This window comes from Necator americanus, chromosome III, assembly GCF_031761385.1.
Source record: "Necator americanus strain Aroian chromosome III, whole genome shotgun sequence".
NCBI lineage: Eukaryota > Metazoa > Nematoda > Chromadorea > Rhabditida > Ancylostomatidae > Necator > Necator americanus.
Genome location: NC_087373.1, coordinates 34,244,353 through 34,259,862, shown reverse-complemented (window position 1 = coordinate 34,259,862; position 15,510 = coordinate 34,244,353). Strand labels below are relative to the sequence as shown.

The 15,510-nt window shown below is 40.3% G+C and overlaps 5 protein-coding genes across 12 annotated transcripts; all 5 read left to right on the top strand.

The window, feature by feature from the left end:
• Window positions 1-249: 249 nt before the first annotated feature.
• RB195_011875 (uncharacterized protein) lies at window positions 250-5,935 on the top strand (the record flags this gene model as incomplete). Of its 2 annotated transcripts, none has more annotated exons than XM_064193477.1 (5): window positions 250-363; window positions 449-486; window positions 1,311-1,455; window positions 5,166-5,339; window positions 5,414-5,620. In XM_064193477.1, 5 exons carry the CDS (start codon window positions 250-252, stop codon window positions 5,618-5,620), a joined length of 678 nt encoding a protein of 225 aa, XP_064051060.1. The 2 variants fall into 2 exon arrangements, with proteins under 2 accessions (XP_064051060.1, XP_064051059.1); XM_064193476.1 differs by lacking the exons at window positions 250-363; window positions 5,414-5,620 and adding exons at window positions 913-1,151; window positions 5,839-5,935 and having other exon boundaries at window positions 415-486; window positions 5,166-5,353.
• On the top strand, window positions 3,541-4,041 carry RB195_011876 (uncharacterized protein; the record flags this gene model as incomplete). Its single annotated transcript, XM_064193478.1, has 1 exon — window positions 3,541-4,041. The coding sequence occupies one exon, from the start codon at window positions 3,541-3,543 to the stop codon at window positions 4,039-4,041; it is 501 nt and encodes a 166-aa protein (XP_064051061.1).
• A 314-nt stretch (window positions 5,936-6,249) lies between the features above and the next one.
• Window positions 6,250-6,752, top strand: RB195_011874 (uncharacterized protein; the record flags this gene model as incomplete). The annotated part of the gene is made up of 2 exons (XM_064193475.1): window positions 6,250-6,643; window positions 6,697-6,752. 2 exons carry the CDS (start codon window positions 6,250-6,252, stop codon window positions 6,750-6,752), a joined length of 450 nt encoding a protein of 149 aa, XP_064051058.1.
• Window positions 6,250-6,948, top strand: RB195_011873 (uncharacterized protein; the record flags this gene model as incomplete). The annotated part of the gene is made up of 1 exon (XM_064193474.1): window positions 6,250-6,948. The coding sequence occupies one exon, from the start codon at window positions 6,250-6,252 to the stop codon at window positions 6,946-6,948; it is 699 nt and encodes a 232-aa protein (XP_064051057.1).
• A 141-nt stretch (window positions 6,949-7,089) lies between these two features.
• On the top strand, window positions 7,090-15,506 carry RB195_011872 (uncharacterized protein; the record flags this gene model as incomplete). Of its 7 annotated transcripts, XM_064193471.1 has the most annotated exons (15): window positions 7,090-7,147; window positions 7,216-7,320; window positions 7,972-8,121; window positions 9,521-9,700; window positions 9,805-10,047; window positions 10,117-10,193; window positions 10,702-10,822; window positions 11,684-11,917; window positions 11,991-12,069; window positions 12,195-12,310; window positions 12,410-12,453; window positions 14,430-14,532; window positions 14,699-14,803; window positions 14,883-15,041; window positions 15,442-15,506. In XM_064193471.1, 15 exons carry the CDS (start codon window positions 7,090-7,092, stop codon window positions 15,504-15,506), a joined length of 1,839 nt encoding a protein of 612 aa, XP_064051051.1. The 7 variants fall into 7 exon arrangements, with proteins under 7 accessions (XP_064051051.1, XP_064051055.1, XP_064051056.1 ...); XM_064193472.1 differs by lacking the exons at window positions 7,090-7,147; window positions 7,216-7,320; window positions 7,972-8,121 and adding an exon at window positions 9,376-9,460; XM_013439081.2 differs by lacking the exons at window positions 7,090-7,147; window positions 7,216-7,320; window positions 7,972-8,121; window positions 14,699-14,803 and adding an exon at window positions 9,376-9,460.
• Between the last annotated feature and the right edge of the window lie 4 nt (window positions 15,507-15,510).

Genomic DNA, 15,510 nt, shown 5'->3' with positions numbered 1-15,510 from the left:
TACGGAGACCAGTTAGGAAGATCAGAAAGAGTAACTTTTATCCCATTTGTCATTCCCGTCATCATTGCTTTTGCGTACGATTCTAATGGCACTTTTTTAAATGCTATTTTAATAAATGGAATGTTTTTAACCTCGTTTTTCGCTATGGTCACGCATCCAATACCTGTGATTAAAACTACTTTATTTTGCAAGTGTTTCTTACTCTTTCGGGTAAGTGTTGTTTTATAGGAACGTTAGTGATTCCATACCATGGTAGAGGTAACTGTCACAGTACAAGTACAAGATTCTCCTTTTCTAACTGATGATCGCACTGGGACCATAGAACACTGTAGCGGTGGATCTTGTAGAAGCCTGGAGGAGAAGGTTCAAGTTTCTATCGCAAGTTCACTTATTTTGAGGATAGCGGAAGTTGTGATGTTTGGTACGACACTATTACTCAATCTTCTAGTTATTGCTGCAATTGTTTCTGCTCGGAAACGATGCAAGGTAAGTGGATGTTTTTCATATTATTTGTTACTTTTACGACTTTAATAGATCTGTTTGCGAGTATTTGATTTTTTGCACGCCTAGACCTACCTTGTAGAAATTTGATTTAGCAGAAACTTTCCACTATTGTAATTTTCTTGACCTTCCGGAGAAAAGAGATACTGAGAAAATATTAGCTCCACATACATATACTTTGTAATAAAATCACAAAACTTATATTGGTAATAAGACTGGAGAGATCTCATGTGAAAGGCTTTTCTTGTTTTTTTCACCGTGCAGCCGAGAGAAAATGGAACTACAAAGCCCTTGGTTGTCATTGTTTGAAAGTGTTAGAATAGAAAACCCAAACTACTTACTTGTATCTGGAAATTAATCTTACACGAAGTACCTTTCCTCATTTTATTCATGATGAGTCAATATTTTCAGTCAGCGTTTTTCAAACTAGTCGGAATGCTCTCTGTTTTATTCCTGTTTCATTGTATATCAATGCTAGTTCTGAAGTTCTTACCTATATTTTTCTCGTATTCGTTTATTTATCAGAACGAAATTTCTTTACATATAGACATATTTGTGAAGTACTGCAGTATCCTACTGATTTTTATACTATCTTTGGATCGATTCTCCGTCTTCAAGATTGAAAGACTTGAACGTTTTATTTCATCCAGGTACGATCCGTTAGTCACTGATAACCAACGCTCGAAAGTAAACAGTTTTTGAATAGGGATCAAGCTATTTCAAGAAGAAAGTAGATGGAAAACATTTTTTTCGTTGAAGCCAAATCCAGGAACAGTAGACCTTTTTTTAAACTTTACCAACTACTTAAGATTTGGACCGTGGATACTAGCTTTACTGGCTTCTTTAATTGCCGTTTCTACTACTGTGGTTGTTGTAAAAGTTGGCAGTATGAAGAGATCGTATATTAATGGTCTTGGATATTTTGACTACTCACCTTCATCAGTCGCTTTAACGGTGAGCAAACTCTGGATTCCCAACGGATTTCAGGCAACAAAACGCAGATTAAATAATTTCCATTTTCTAATGGTAGGGTATCACGAAGGTGGTACTGAAACTACTGGAAAAACGTAGAGTTCAAGTTGTAGATTGCGGAAACGAGCATATCTCTGGTCACCTTCCCCAAATCGTCATAAAAAAAGGTGTAGAGAATGTAATACTTTCCTAGGAAATGAGTAGCAACACGCCACCTTCATGGACGGGCTGCGTCCACGAGCGAACGGATTAATAGGGTCTCTTCAACAGCATACTCAAGTAAAACCAGTGAATAAGCTGCTAAGAAGATCAGAGCATGTACAACAGTGCGCGTATCGTATCTCGTAGGAACTCGAGCGGTCCCACATCGTTTTTTTAGGGCAGCGAGAAGGAATCGAGCGGGTCCACGCTCGCTGACATAATATACAACCTATGCTCTATGTTTTCCTTGGGGTTTTCGTACCACGCTGCCTTTAAACTGCATACGGTGTTTCCGGAGAAATTTAAATACAGGGCATAAGTTCCAAGTTCGACCTTCTTTGAATCTTGGCATCGTAGAGTTTGATTGTGTACTACTTTCTTAAGCTGAACCAAGATTGTTATTGATCTTTATTCTGGCTAACGTTTCGGCGTCGTCGCCTTCTTCAGAGCCTGGAAAAATCAAAGACACGTGTAATCTACTCCCTCAAACGCCTCGTCATCCAACAAGATATGATTTAGCAAACAGATTATTTAAAAGCAACGTCAGAAAAGCAGACCAGCGCTCACCTTGATAGCCACGAAATCGTGATGTTAGCGGACCACCAGTTGTGAGAGTTGCGCCGCTAGTATTAACTAGTAACGATGCCCCCGCCTCTGACCCCGTAGGTCAAAACCCGCAAAGGTCCTGATATGGCGCCAGCTCGTTGGTCACAGCGATGCATTCTTCTTTACGATTCATGATAGGACTTTTGGCCGTGATATAAAACGCTTCCAATGTTTTTCGTGCTAGAACGTCTGATTCGCGTGCCAAGATAGTGACAGCTATCTTGAAAGGGGTGTTGTCATGACACTGTCTGCGATGAGCACCTAAAGGGGATGATGTTCTTGATTTTACGAGCCCGTCTAGGTGCTCCTTGACGCGGATACATAGTGATCTTCCTGTTTCGCCAATGTACTCAGCCCCACATAACTGACAGGTGATTAGGTAGATAACCCCCGATACCACGCAATCACCCTGCCTCCCGTTTGGACAAACGATGCAATTCGGTGTCTCACAAAGTCTGTCATATGCGCGATTGCGGACTAGCTGTTGCTTCAGGTTTACAGGTGGTATGTCCACTACTCTGACTGAGTCTTGCAGACCCGCCTGTCGTAAGCTTGCTCGCACTGCATTGCTCATGTCATCCGAAATAAAAAGGAAGGCAGAAAGGGATCTTTGTTGCTTGTTCTACCCTGTGGCACCGCCGCTCAATTGCATGGCTCCGATTTGAATGAGAGACCTTTGCTGGGTACCCATTGGACTGAGCAATGCGGTTAGCCATGTTTATGGAGGCAATGCGCCCTTGAGCTTCAGATGAAACCGTTGCCGCTGTCTTAAACATATTTTCAATGACTGACTTTTGGTTCTCCAGGGGTGCGCCGATTGGTAGTGAATCAGAATGTTTTTACAACTTGGTTTTCGATACCATTTTGTTTTCCAATTTCCCCTACACAAATGAACCTGGACATTGAGAAACGGCAGCCAGTTGTCTTTAGGTTTTTCCCTCGTGAACTTTATGTACTGGGATTGTTTATTTAAGAGATCGAAGCAAGAGTCCATTTCAGCTTGTGTTGGACTTTTCTTGTGTTTTCGCTGGTCTGGGCAATACTATAGGCAGATTAGAGGCTTGGCCATGGGACAAAGACTTGCGCCTACATTAGCCGTTGCTTTCATGTCTAAAGTGGAAAAACCCCTACTGGAACGCAAACCTTTATTGTACTGCCGATACATAGATGATTGTTGCATTGTATGCAATTGAGCGGCGGTGCCACAGGGTAGAACAAGCAACAAAGATCCCTTTCTGCCTTCCTTTTATTTCGGATGACATGAGCAATGCAGTGCGAGCAAGCTTACGACAGGCGGGTCTGCAAGACTCAGTCAGAGTAGTGGACATACCACCTGTAAACCTGAAGCAACAGCTAGTCCGCAATCGCGCATATGACAGACTTTGTGAGACACCGAATTGCATCGTTTGTCCAAGCGGGAGGCAGGGTGACTGCGTGGTATACCTAATCACCTGTCAGTTATGTGGGGCTGAGTACATTGGCGAAACAGGAAGATCACTATGTATCCGCGTCAAGGAGCACCTAGACGGGCTCGTAAAATCAAGAACATCATCCCCTTTAGGTGCTCATCGCAGACAGTGTCATGACAACACCCCTTTCAAGATAGCTGTCACTATCTTGGCACGCGAATCAGACGTTCTAGCACGAAAAACATTGGAAGCGTTTTATATCACGGCCAAAAGTCCTATCATGAATCGTAAAGAAGAATGCATCGCTGTGACCAACGAGCTGGCGCCATATCAGGACCTTTGCGGGTTTTGACCTACGGGGTCAGAGGCGGGGGCATCGTTACTAGTTAATACTAGCGGCGCAACTCTCACAACTGGTGGTCCGCTAACATCACGATTTCGTGGCTATCAAGGTGAGCGCTGGTCTGCTTTTCTGACGTTGCTTTTAAATAATCTGTTTGCTAAATCATATCTTGTTGGATGACGAGGCGTTTGAGGGAGTAGATTACACGTGTCTTTGATTTTTCCAGGCTCTGAAGAAGGCGACGACGCCGAAACGTTAGCCAGAATAAAGATCAATAACAATCTTGGTCCAGCTTAAGAAAGTAGTACACAGGGCATAAGGTACCACTAAACGAATTACGGATGGTTATGGATTTGGACGAGCTGTAATATGTATTATAGTGTGAATAGAAATTGATTTCATGTAAAGCTTCTTCGGTTTGTTCAATTTCGCTCAGAAATGCACGTCAAATTAACAGAGAAAGGCGAGTTCACAACACTTCCGTATCATATGGCTTTGGGACATATATGTGCAGCCGGATCAAAACTAGCTGCAGCCTGATGCTGCTAAGAGGTCGAGCTAGAGGTGGAGTGGTGGAGGAAACTGTTGCCACGAAGATGAGACCATTGCTAACTCCACTGGGAATCCAGGGACAAAAGGAAGTTGTGAAGGCTTACACGCGACGGCTGACTCCATCGCGCAATTTCGAGCGCAACTGCTTACACAACTGGATCAGGATTCGGTCGTTTTTACTCTAATGTACGTGAGAACTGTACAAATAAGAAGTGAAGATTAGTGTTTTAAAGTCGTTCGCGCAAATTGCAGTTGATGCACCTATTCTACACTTTGACAGCTATTCTTTGAGTCTGTCACTAATTCTGAGGAGTTTTCAATCGGCATTTGCTTCGAGAAAGCTGACACTATCAGAATCCGTTGAATTCGCAAAAAGCTTTATTTTCGTAGATGTTTTCCACAGGGGCGCGCATGCGCAGTTTTCTTCTCGAGGGTTTGGAATGTACTGACACTGTCAGTAGCTGTTCACTGATTCTTTTTGTTTGTAAACATCTAAGCAAATATAAAACCAAAAAAAAAAAAGAAATTGGTTACCAAAGTCCCGATCAAACATTCAGTGTGAACCAGATCGATGTTCTTAGGTTGCAAACTACTGCTCTATCGTTATCTCACTTCTGTCAATTGGTTTACATGTTTTTATTTACTTATGGATGAAGAAAATTCGCTCAACATTTGTTCATTCAAAGACCCACACAACTGGAAGGGCAGAGCGTTTGATGTCATTACAAGTTGTACTTATCGCCACATTCGAGCTGGTAGTGTTGTATAAGTTATTTTTGTTTTACATTATTTTAAATCTACTAAACCAAGTGTATTTACATAGTTTCAGCTCTTTTTATTACTGTTTATTGTAATTCCACTAATCAATATCGGCGAATATCAGACATTCTTCGTGATCAGCTTATATAATATATTATCTTCAATTCCGGAACTGCTAATACCAGGATTTGTACTGCTAAGCTCGAAAGATCTTTTATTGTCACTTGCGCGAATCGCTCCATCTATCCCATCGACGAAAACGAAAACAGTTTCGTAACTGGATTGTATTAATTTCTCTTTTTTTTTGTAGAAAATTCCTGTGGTTCTTCGAATAAAAATGTATTTATTGATTACTTTCCGATATGTATGATATGTAAATCATCACTATATTTGTATTATTGAAGGAATATTAATGGAAGTTTATCCTTTTCATTATCTGCAAGAAAAATGTTAATCCTGTGATTTCTAAACAGCTTAATAGCTTACAAACTAAAGGTTTGCTGAGTACTGCCATACAGACTTTAATGCGTTTCTCCTAGAAGCTGCTGCTGTGCACCAAGTTTTGAATCCATATTTACTCAAACTTGCTTAGAGTATAGTTTACTTCCTGCACAAGAGTGATATTGATGAGTGTAGAAGAGTGGGGCCGCGTGTATAACTCTGATTGCTACCTGCTCGTGGTGGCCCTGCTGTGACTAAACCCAGTCATGCGTTCGAGTGTACGCATTGAGAACGTACGAGCTGTATAACCTGCACTGTTATATGGCAAAAGTTTCCCATACATTGCAAAAAAAATACTGTCGTCCAGCACATCTTTCGTCACGCTGTCGAGTGAACTCCAACAAACCGCTCTGTCTAGGCTTCTGCGATATCTCTTTGTGCCGTTTGCTGCACTGGAGGAAAAGCATGAGAGGTCGGCCCGTCATCAGTATCGAAGATTACACCATATACTGCAGCGATGCTGATGAGAAGGAAGTAGGTGGCTGCGCTATAGCTGTGAGGAACGATTACAACAACCTGGTGGAGAAATTTGGCTCAACGTCGTCTAGATGCGCCTTCGTACGACTGCGCACTGGACGTAAACTCTGGATAGTAAGTGCCCACGCATCTATGGAAACCGCTGAGGACTACAATAAGGACCCCTTCTACGATGACATCAATGCGTTGGTGTGTAAAATACCCAGCCAGCAGCTGGTCACTGTCGGAATAGACGCAAATGCGAGGATGGGACTCGAACAGCAATCCAATGTGCTAGGAAAATGGTATTATCCAGCAGAGCGCATGTCGGACAACTGTGACCGTCAGATTCACTTATGTGAACAGATGGAACTCATCATCGCTGCCACGTTTAAGAGGAATCATCGGCGCCATCAGCTACCGTGGCAGGGTTCAACCCTTTTAACGCTTAAAGAGCAGCGCAAACGCTCTCAAACTTCAGCTCGACTACGTTCTGACGAGGAACATCCCTCGTCAGAACGTAGTCGGATATCTGAAAGTCCGTTTGGGATTGTTTGGGAGTTTGGGACGTTGCTTTCGACTCTGCCGAACTGCACGTTTATTCTGATGTTTCCACACCTCGTTAATTTTGTGATACGCTGCTTTTAAGAAACATCTCCTCCACTGTGTAGGAGACCACATCTATTTCTGTTTCGTTTATTTTCCACTAAAGTCATTAAAATGTCTGAACTCCTCTGTTATTCCAGGGCTTGCTCTTGATGTACTATTTATCTTAGTTACTACTTACCTATGACTATTGATTGGTTTTGGTTCCTAGATGTTATCGCTGTCACTTATGCGATTAGCAGTAAGAACATTAGTTGGACTTATCGGTGAATTGTGTCATATTCCAACTGCTACATTCGCAAATTGCAGAGGAAGATTGCAAATTTGAAGCACGTATTGTGAACTCAACGACGAAGTCAAAGTTTCCAGTCGAACCGACTCTGTGCTGGTCGGTTACTGGTTCTATTCGATTGGGTGAGAATCAACTATTAAGAACTTTCTAGACTTCACTCCAACTATGAAACATTCTGGGAAATGGGTCCAGACAAAACTTGTGACTTTGGAAGTTAGATACTTTTTTGTGATTTTCGCTGGTCACTCTTGGGATGCTCCTATCTCATTCATTCAATTTGTAAGTCGCATGTTGTTTGAGGAAACAAAATTAAAAATATCTATCATGTAAACATAGGCACTGGTACATACGCTTCCTTCTAACGACAACCATAAAACGTCGTTTGAGTGCTGACCTATTATGGTTGCGTACAGTAGGGTCAAAACGATATGAAGCACGGTGCAATTGAGCGGTTGCGCTCAAAGCGGTGTTTTGATGAAAGCAGTTGGAATCGAGGCGGGACCATCGCAATCTACAGCGAGGAGTGGTGTCAATAAAGGTCCTCAATAAATTCTAACTGCTGCGCTCCGCCGTAGCGTTTCGAGCGCAGTCACTTACACAGCTGCACCACGCTTCATGCGAACGAAAAGTTCCTATTAAAGTAATCTATCATGTTTGTATGTGGTCTTATTACAAAAATGTCAACCGTCTCCGTGGTAATGTAGAATTTTGTGCAGTCACTATTTCCAGTCTCTGATTGCTCTATTTCTGAGCAAGTTTTTTCTTTCTTTCAGATGAAACCACCGATGTTACTCATGAAGAATTGACTGATATTTTCAAATATCTAGGAGTATTAACGGGCAAGCTGGAAATCGTCAACACTGCTTTCCAAAATCTGAGCTTTTTTGGACCATTGTTCAAAGTAATGGGGGAATTTGTTGGAGGTTTGTTATATGTGAACTTTGAACTTAACGAATGAGAAATAGCAGTGTTTCACATTTGAGAAGTTTTTCCAAATCTTCTTCTCTCTCACGAAATAAAATAATTGTCTACTTTGTGCAGTAGGCTTGACATTACCTAACAATAATACTAAGTAAAATTCAAGTGCATTTCATCACAAAGTTTATTTAGAGAGTTGGCATTGATTTTTCTCCATTGAAATCTTGAAAAGGTTTGATTCTTTTTACTTATTATGATAGATTTCACTTGATTTTAATCTATGAGATGTAGCTATTGGTTCTCGTTTTCTTTTTCTACCGGGTCTTGGTCTATGCAGTTATTATTTGTTGATTAGAGGGTGAACTCTAGGTCATATGCACATTTATTTCTTTATTTCATATATCATAAAATTGATACCCTCATTGATGAAGGTTCAGAGTGATGTAGTTAAGCTTGTCGTCGTTCTAATGTGTGAAAGAACGAGTACATATTACGTGCGATAAGAGGGCCAACTTTAGTTCCAAATACTGACTAGAATTACTAAAACTACCATGCACTGATGAGGGAGCGCAATAAGATGCTTCGCGCTTTTCAGGACGTCTAATCCCTCACGAATAATTGGATCTGATACAAAAATCGTAGAGGCTGCATAAGAAATTGACGATGCTAGGATCTCCGCACGAAAGGACAGAGCAAGTGGTGCAGATCACGAATATGAGCCCAATGACACTCAATTTTCCCTAATTGTTCTGAAAAAACGGCATGGGAAATGGCTTTGGCGATTGAATTTTCCCACTAGGGGAGAGAGTGTTAACATGTTGATTGTAGCAGCGCGTATTTCTGCGCTAACTAAAGTGGCACGTTACTCGGTGCCGCGTTGGAAAATTCGACTGCTAAAGCCGTTTCTCTTCCCATTTTTCAGGCCATTAAAGGCATCACCCCACGAATCTGAGCTGGTACGGATTTCAGTTGGAGTATTCGTATACGGGATCGTAGATTAAGGAGAGGAGGTGATTCCGTCCATTTCTTCCTAATTGCCGTAAAAAACGGCCAGGAAGATACGGCTTCGAGCGTTCCGGCGCGCTAATTTCTACAAAGAGTTCGACTTGAGCGCGCCAGCCGTGTACACACACCGCATCTTCCTGCCCGCTTTTTACGCCAATAAGCAAGAAATGGACGGAATCACCCACCTCTCCATAATCTACGACCCCGTTTGCGAATACTCCACCTCAAATCCATACCACCTCAGATTCGGGGTGATGCCTTTAAGGGGATCAAGAGTCGTTGCGTTCATACTTCTGATCTGCACCCTTAAACCTATTTTTTCGTGGAGATTTCTACGACGTAAATTTCGTGATATACTGGCGCTAGGAAGAAGGAAGAAATTTGTTCTTTCTTTTTCAGCTGAATCCATTGTAATAATTAAAAACTCGAAGTTGGAAACAATGGCTGGCGGAGTTCTCGTGACGTCCACAGATGGCATAATTCGCATAGAAGACAATCCGTTGCTAGATGTTAACTGTACACACGTCCTGGAAATGTATGCTACAGCGAGGAGGATAAGACGAAATCGAGTAAACTGCGGTAAGTTTAGTATTTTAATGGATTAAGCTGAGTTGATTCAAGGGCTATTCCAAATCTTGCTCCTATCATTGCTGAAATAGTTTTCATAAACTTTTTTTTTGAAGGATGTGAACTCACTGGTCCTATAACCACTACAAACATCAACTCTATACAGGACAATTGTGACTATATATTTGGAAAATTTGAAATAAATGGTGGAAAAAGTGCTCCTAGTGCAGATCTTCTAGCTACGAAATTTGGAAAAGCAACAAATATCACAGGAGAGTTAGCAGTACTGAACACAGAGTTTACTGATTTGAGTTTTTTGTCCGGTTTGATGAACATAACATCAATATATGACCTCTACGGTAAGTCTATTGTTTACATTAATGAATGATGAAGTCATAAGCAATAGTTGCATTGCTAGGTTTCTTTAGCTGAAGAATTTGTCGAGCAATTCATACGTATTGAAAACAACTCAAGGCTGGAAACTCTAGGATGGACAAAGTTCCAGGTATGGATGAGTTGTTCAGTTGTGATTGCAGATTTCTACCAGCACCGGTAAGACGTGCGCGCAACCGAGAGCCGTCATCGACCCGGTAGGGAAGTAATGCAACCTTTAGTAGCAATCTTTGGATAGTTGAACGTGGAATAGCAGAAAGGTCGCATTGTGCGCAACTTTTTGTCCAGACTTCTTTCGTTACGGTATCTGTGGACAGCTGCAAGCTCGCCTTTTTGCTACTACAGCCGGTGCTGGCGAAACTCTGTGAGCTTAGTATCGCCTACCACGCATAGATGCGGCAACCTTTCGACCTTTTTCACTTTTTGAAGGTTGGTGAAAGTAAACCCTTCACTTTTGGATGGTTGGTGAAGCGATTCTCATCACTTGAGCTGTACCCCATTAGTTGGACCCCTTCATATTATAGAGAGGGTCCGATTCTTCCCAATTGCACCTATGGTACCACTGCAGAAATTTTGCTGCTTCAGTAAGTTACAGTTACTACTGAACGCTGTTGTTGCAGGGTGTTTCTATGACTACTGTACAAATTTCTTCGAATCCGAAGTTGTGTTACACGGTGGCTGAACTTGACGGTTTTTTGCATTCCGAATTCGTCAGTGCTGTAGAAGGAGAAATTTGCAAAGGTACGAAGTAGTTTGTTAAGTCCTATCAGTAATGGTAGTGCAATATATGAAACCTCACAAAAATCCCACATCTTGTGAGTAGAATCACTGGAGTTTGCAAACTTTAGTAAGGAGCATGTAATATACCGGTAAATTTCGCTCCTCTTGTATTATATATACATACTTGCTTATTCATTGTCCTGCCGACGCTGCCTTGCACAACGTCGGCGCGTGTGTGCTGACGCCTTTGAGGATTTCAACTTGATGATTTTATTCTTAGTCGGTCGTATTGATTAGCGTAAACTCGCTCCAGCGACAAACACAATAATAGGGATTAAATTGGAAAAGTTAGGGTTTCTTTCTCTGTTCTGATCCTTTTTTTTCTGTAAAGACTTTGATTTTATTAAGTTTCTCATTTGTTTTATGTGCCTCGTGTATTTTTGATTTTGTATATGATGTTGCGTTAACTTTCTAGAGGACGAATTTCTTTTATTAAAATTCGTGCAATTCGTACTCATTTATTACTTAGTAATAAAGAAAAGGGGCGGGTGTAGTGTAGCGGTTAGAGGTTCCGCTTACTGCACAATCGATCGGAGGTTCGAATCCGCCCTAGTGCCCACCAAGCCTTTCATCCCTCCGGGGTCGACAAATTGGTACCGGACTTGTCTGGGAGGATAAAAAGCACTGACTTGACACATCGGCTAGCCACCGCAAGTCATTGTATAGGCCAACTAAAACTTCGTAAACCCAAACGATCTAATTGAGGAAGGGGGCGCATCTCAAGCGGATTGATTAACGCCAGAAACTTTATCCTTTAATAAAGAAAAAAATAAGTACGAATTGCACGACATTTTATATTACTAGTACATGTAGAAATTTTAGTGGACTACAACGAAACGAGCGTCTGCCGGCTGACAAATAAATCAACTTCCTTCAATTTGCCCTCAAACTGCAGAGTTATTATCGGACAACTAAAACTCGACAATACCACGAAAATCACTGATTTGTGGAAACTATACAACGTAACATCCATATATGGAAGCTTAGAAGTAGTGAATACATCACTCATTAGTTTTTCGCCATTGTGGAAATTGCAGCGGTTATGTAATCCCTCAGGTTGGAAAATCTTCAACAAATCAAGTTTTTCCAATATTTTTCTATTTGAAGTGCGTCTGTTTTTTCTTCTTAGTGAATGGCACAACGCTGGTCGTGAGGTCGAATCTAAATTTAAGATCCATATATCTGCACAATCTAAACCATACACTTAGGTAAAAATTATCGACTTTTTTTCTTGTATTCACCTTTGCACTGGCCTACGTCGTTTTGTGTACCTTATCTACTCGTCCCCTTACGAAACCTGTTGAATAGCTACTGTTTATATTTTCTATTTTAGCAATTCACCTATCCATATTAGAAATAATCCTACTCTTTCGCTTTCTTCCGATGATTGTGAACGTATAAATAGATCAGCAGAGGTCCTTACAACTGGAAATAAACAAAATTGCCGAGGTATGTGTGAATTAATATCTAGGAAGGTAGAATACGTGAGAAACCTCGAAGAACTTTATTTTTCCGTTCATTAATACTCAAATTTATTCCCTTTTTTAGGCTTTATTAAACTATCAAATTATTGCTCTTATTTGATCGTTTTGGTAATTTTATCCATATTTATGAAAATCGCATGAAGATGATTAGAGGGTTTACACTGTATGGTGAACTGTAAACCGGCACTTATTATAGCATGTGTTGAAGAGAACGTATATATCTTGCTACACGTTGTTTTAGATCGCTGTTTTTATTCATTTTTATCTGCTGTTGTTTTCTGTTGCATTCAAAACTATCATTAAATTTGTTTCTGCGTATTTTTCGTAGATATCTGCGAGTTTGTTGTTACCTCAGCCATTAATTCTTCTGATTCCTTTATTTTGACTGAAAATGACAGTGTTGCAAAATAGTTCTCCATAGAAAAATGAATCTTTAGTATTGTACAATGTCAATTAGTTATTGTGCTCAATGGAACCTTGAAGCTTTTGTTTCCTGCTTGCAGTGAATGTGGTTTTGTGTCCTATAAAGGAAGATTTTGCCAAGAATGTGTTGGAAGTTGATAATAAGTTGCTACTTATAGAATGATAGCGTAGGAGCTATAGTCGGATCAAAAAACAACCTGACACGTGATGCGATTGCGTAGGTGGCTACTCTCGAAGTGGCGCGATTTAGTTAGCGATTAATATCGTGGTGGAACTTTTGTTTGTTGGAATCGAACTGCAGAGGTGAATAAGGTCCCATCTCGATCACGGCCGCTGGCTGCACGCGACACCTTGAGCGCAGCCGCCTAGATAACTGCGCCGGAATTTAAGTAGTTTTTTTTTGACGCGACTATATGTGGAAGTTTGATTATATTACTAGAACTACAAGTAATAGCTGTGCTGTAAAAACGAAAACTGAATTACATGATATATTACTCGCATTTTCACTGGTTCAGCGTTTTCTTGAGGACTTGAGAGCAAATGGAAAGAAAGGGTGTGCTTCCTATGTAGGTAAAAAGGGCTTTTTTTTACTGTTCAAGCGCCTTTTTTGTTGATAGCTTTTATGATTTTTTTTCTCAGAGGAGAGAAGGTAAGGACTTGTAGCAATGGTTAACTTTTTGTGAACGACAGTAACACTGATTTTTTTCCACATAACATAAATCGTTGCCCAGGATTTTTTGATTTGATTTATCGAGTGGATGTTAGGAAATAGGTGTATAGAAAGTTTTAACTAATATCTAAACTATATTGGACTTATTTCTTAAAAAGTTTTCTGCTAATGTTTCATGTTCTTTGTGGGCGAAAGATTTAATTACAACGCTTTTACTGGCTATTATGGCTGCAATGAGGGCGGCGCTATTTCTCGCACTAGTTTCAATTGACACTTTGGTCTTGACTCTGGCTATCACTTATATCGAATTAGTCACGCGTTGAAACTTTGATCTACTTCTCGCGCATTTCTCTGCATCATTAGTACAAAATAGTCCTGAAATATAAAGTGGAAGTAAGTTCATGTTAATTGGTTTTTTTTTTCATTATTTGCACTAAATGCACTGTGTACATTATACCCTGTAGTCCGATTGTACCAAGCAAGGGTCCCACTTCGATCTCAGTCACTAAATCCATCGGGGTGTTTTGAGTGCAGCTGCCAACGCAATTGTACTGGGTTTCAGCTCGTTTTGACTCGATGTAACATGCTGAGAGCTGAGTGTGTGAGACTCACCGTCGGGGTACTGTAATATTGTTAAAGTGTGTGTATAATTATTGTATTGTTGTTATGTTATTGTCCAGGCAGGGCAGGGTAGCACTGTATTTATTTCTTTATTTATTTCAGCACTGTATTTCTTCACGCACAAACTCACTGTAGATTCAGAAAATTCTTTGGAGAAGGTGCACATCCTTTAAAAATTTCAGTACTCACTCAATCCAGTGCCTAAATGAATGCATTTGAAAAAAAAACCTAGAGTAGGGAATAAAAGGAATGTGTGAATCGCGTTCTCAGTCTTCCCTGTTTTTTTCCTTTTTTCCTTATGATTTATAGAGGGTATTATAGTTGTAGGCATTTCAATGAACTGAAAAACACGAAATAGTTTTTCGTTTAGGTGGAGATATTTCTGGAGTTCTTCGGAATGGGTATTGATCCCACCATAGCTCAAATTGTGGCTTTACTAGCACTTTTTGCGCATCTAGTTTATGCAGAGAATGGTAAGTTGTATTCAACATCAACGGAACTTTTCTTCTTGAAAATTTCAAGACTTCAAATTTTAAGAGAAGCTTATAAACTCTTTGAGGGGAATTTTTGTAAGTTTTCTTTTTTCAATTCCTTATATCCGAAAAGGTTACTCCGTTCCGACGATAGATGATAAATCAGGACAGTCGTGTACATTTGGCGACTATATCATCAATTCTTCGACAATTTCCAAGTTTCCCATTGGAAAAGATTATTGTTATAGAGTGGATGGTCCAATCCGAATAGGTGTGTTGTTTTTTTTCTACTTTTTTTTGTCACGAGAATCAAATCTGCTTTTTATCAATTAATATTGTCTAAGTTCTAGATGAAACCTCGAATGTAACGCATGAGGAGTTGTTTGAGGTACTAAGTGGTTTGGAGATAATAGCCGGTTCACTTGAAATAGTGAACACGGGTTTCAAAAACCTTAGTTTCTTCGGTTCTCTGTTTGGAATCCTCTCTGCACGAGAACTCTATAGTTTTGGTAAGCTCCATTTTTTTCTTTCCAGCCCAATTATTCGAAAAACTGTAGCGTGTGTGTTTGTGAAATCTCCGATTCTTTTTATCCTCTTATGCAAGCTTCGAAGTTGTGATTTGTTTTGAGGAAAAAAACCGCAAAAAGTGGGAATTCAGGAGACGGTGCTGATTTGTTTTTTTTTTTAGAAAAAATTTGCACGAGTTCTTGTAGAAACATGACATTGGTGTTTAAATTCTTACTGTGATATTTTGGTTACATTACCGGTAATGTATTCTCCATGTATTAGAATGAGAAGTGCTGCTATACTCGGACTCCATCTATGGTATTAAAGGTGGAAGTGTCATGAGATTGACGATGTTGGGATCTTCCCACAAATAGACACGGTCAATTCTCTCTGGTATTTCAGAAGAAGATGTGTGGAAAAGCCTCATGTTATCGTGTTTTGTTATAGTGTGCCTGCGAGGCTTTTAGATGG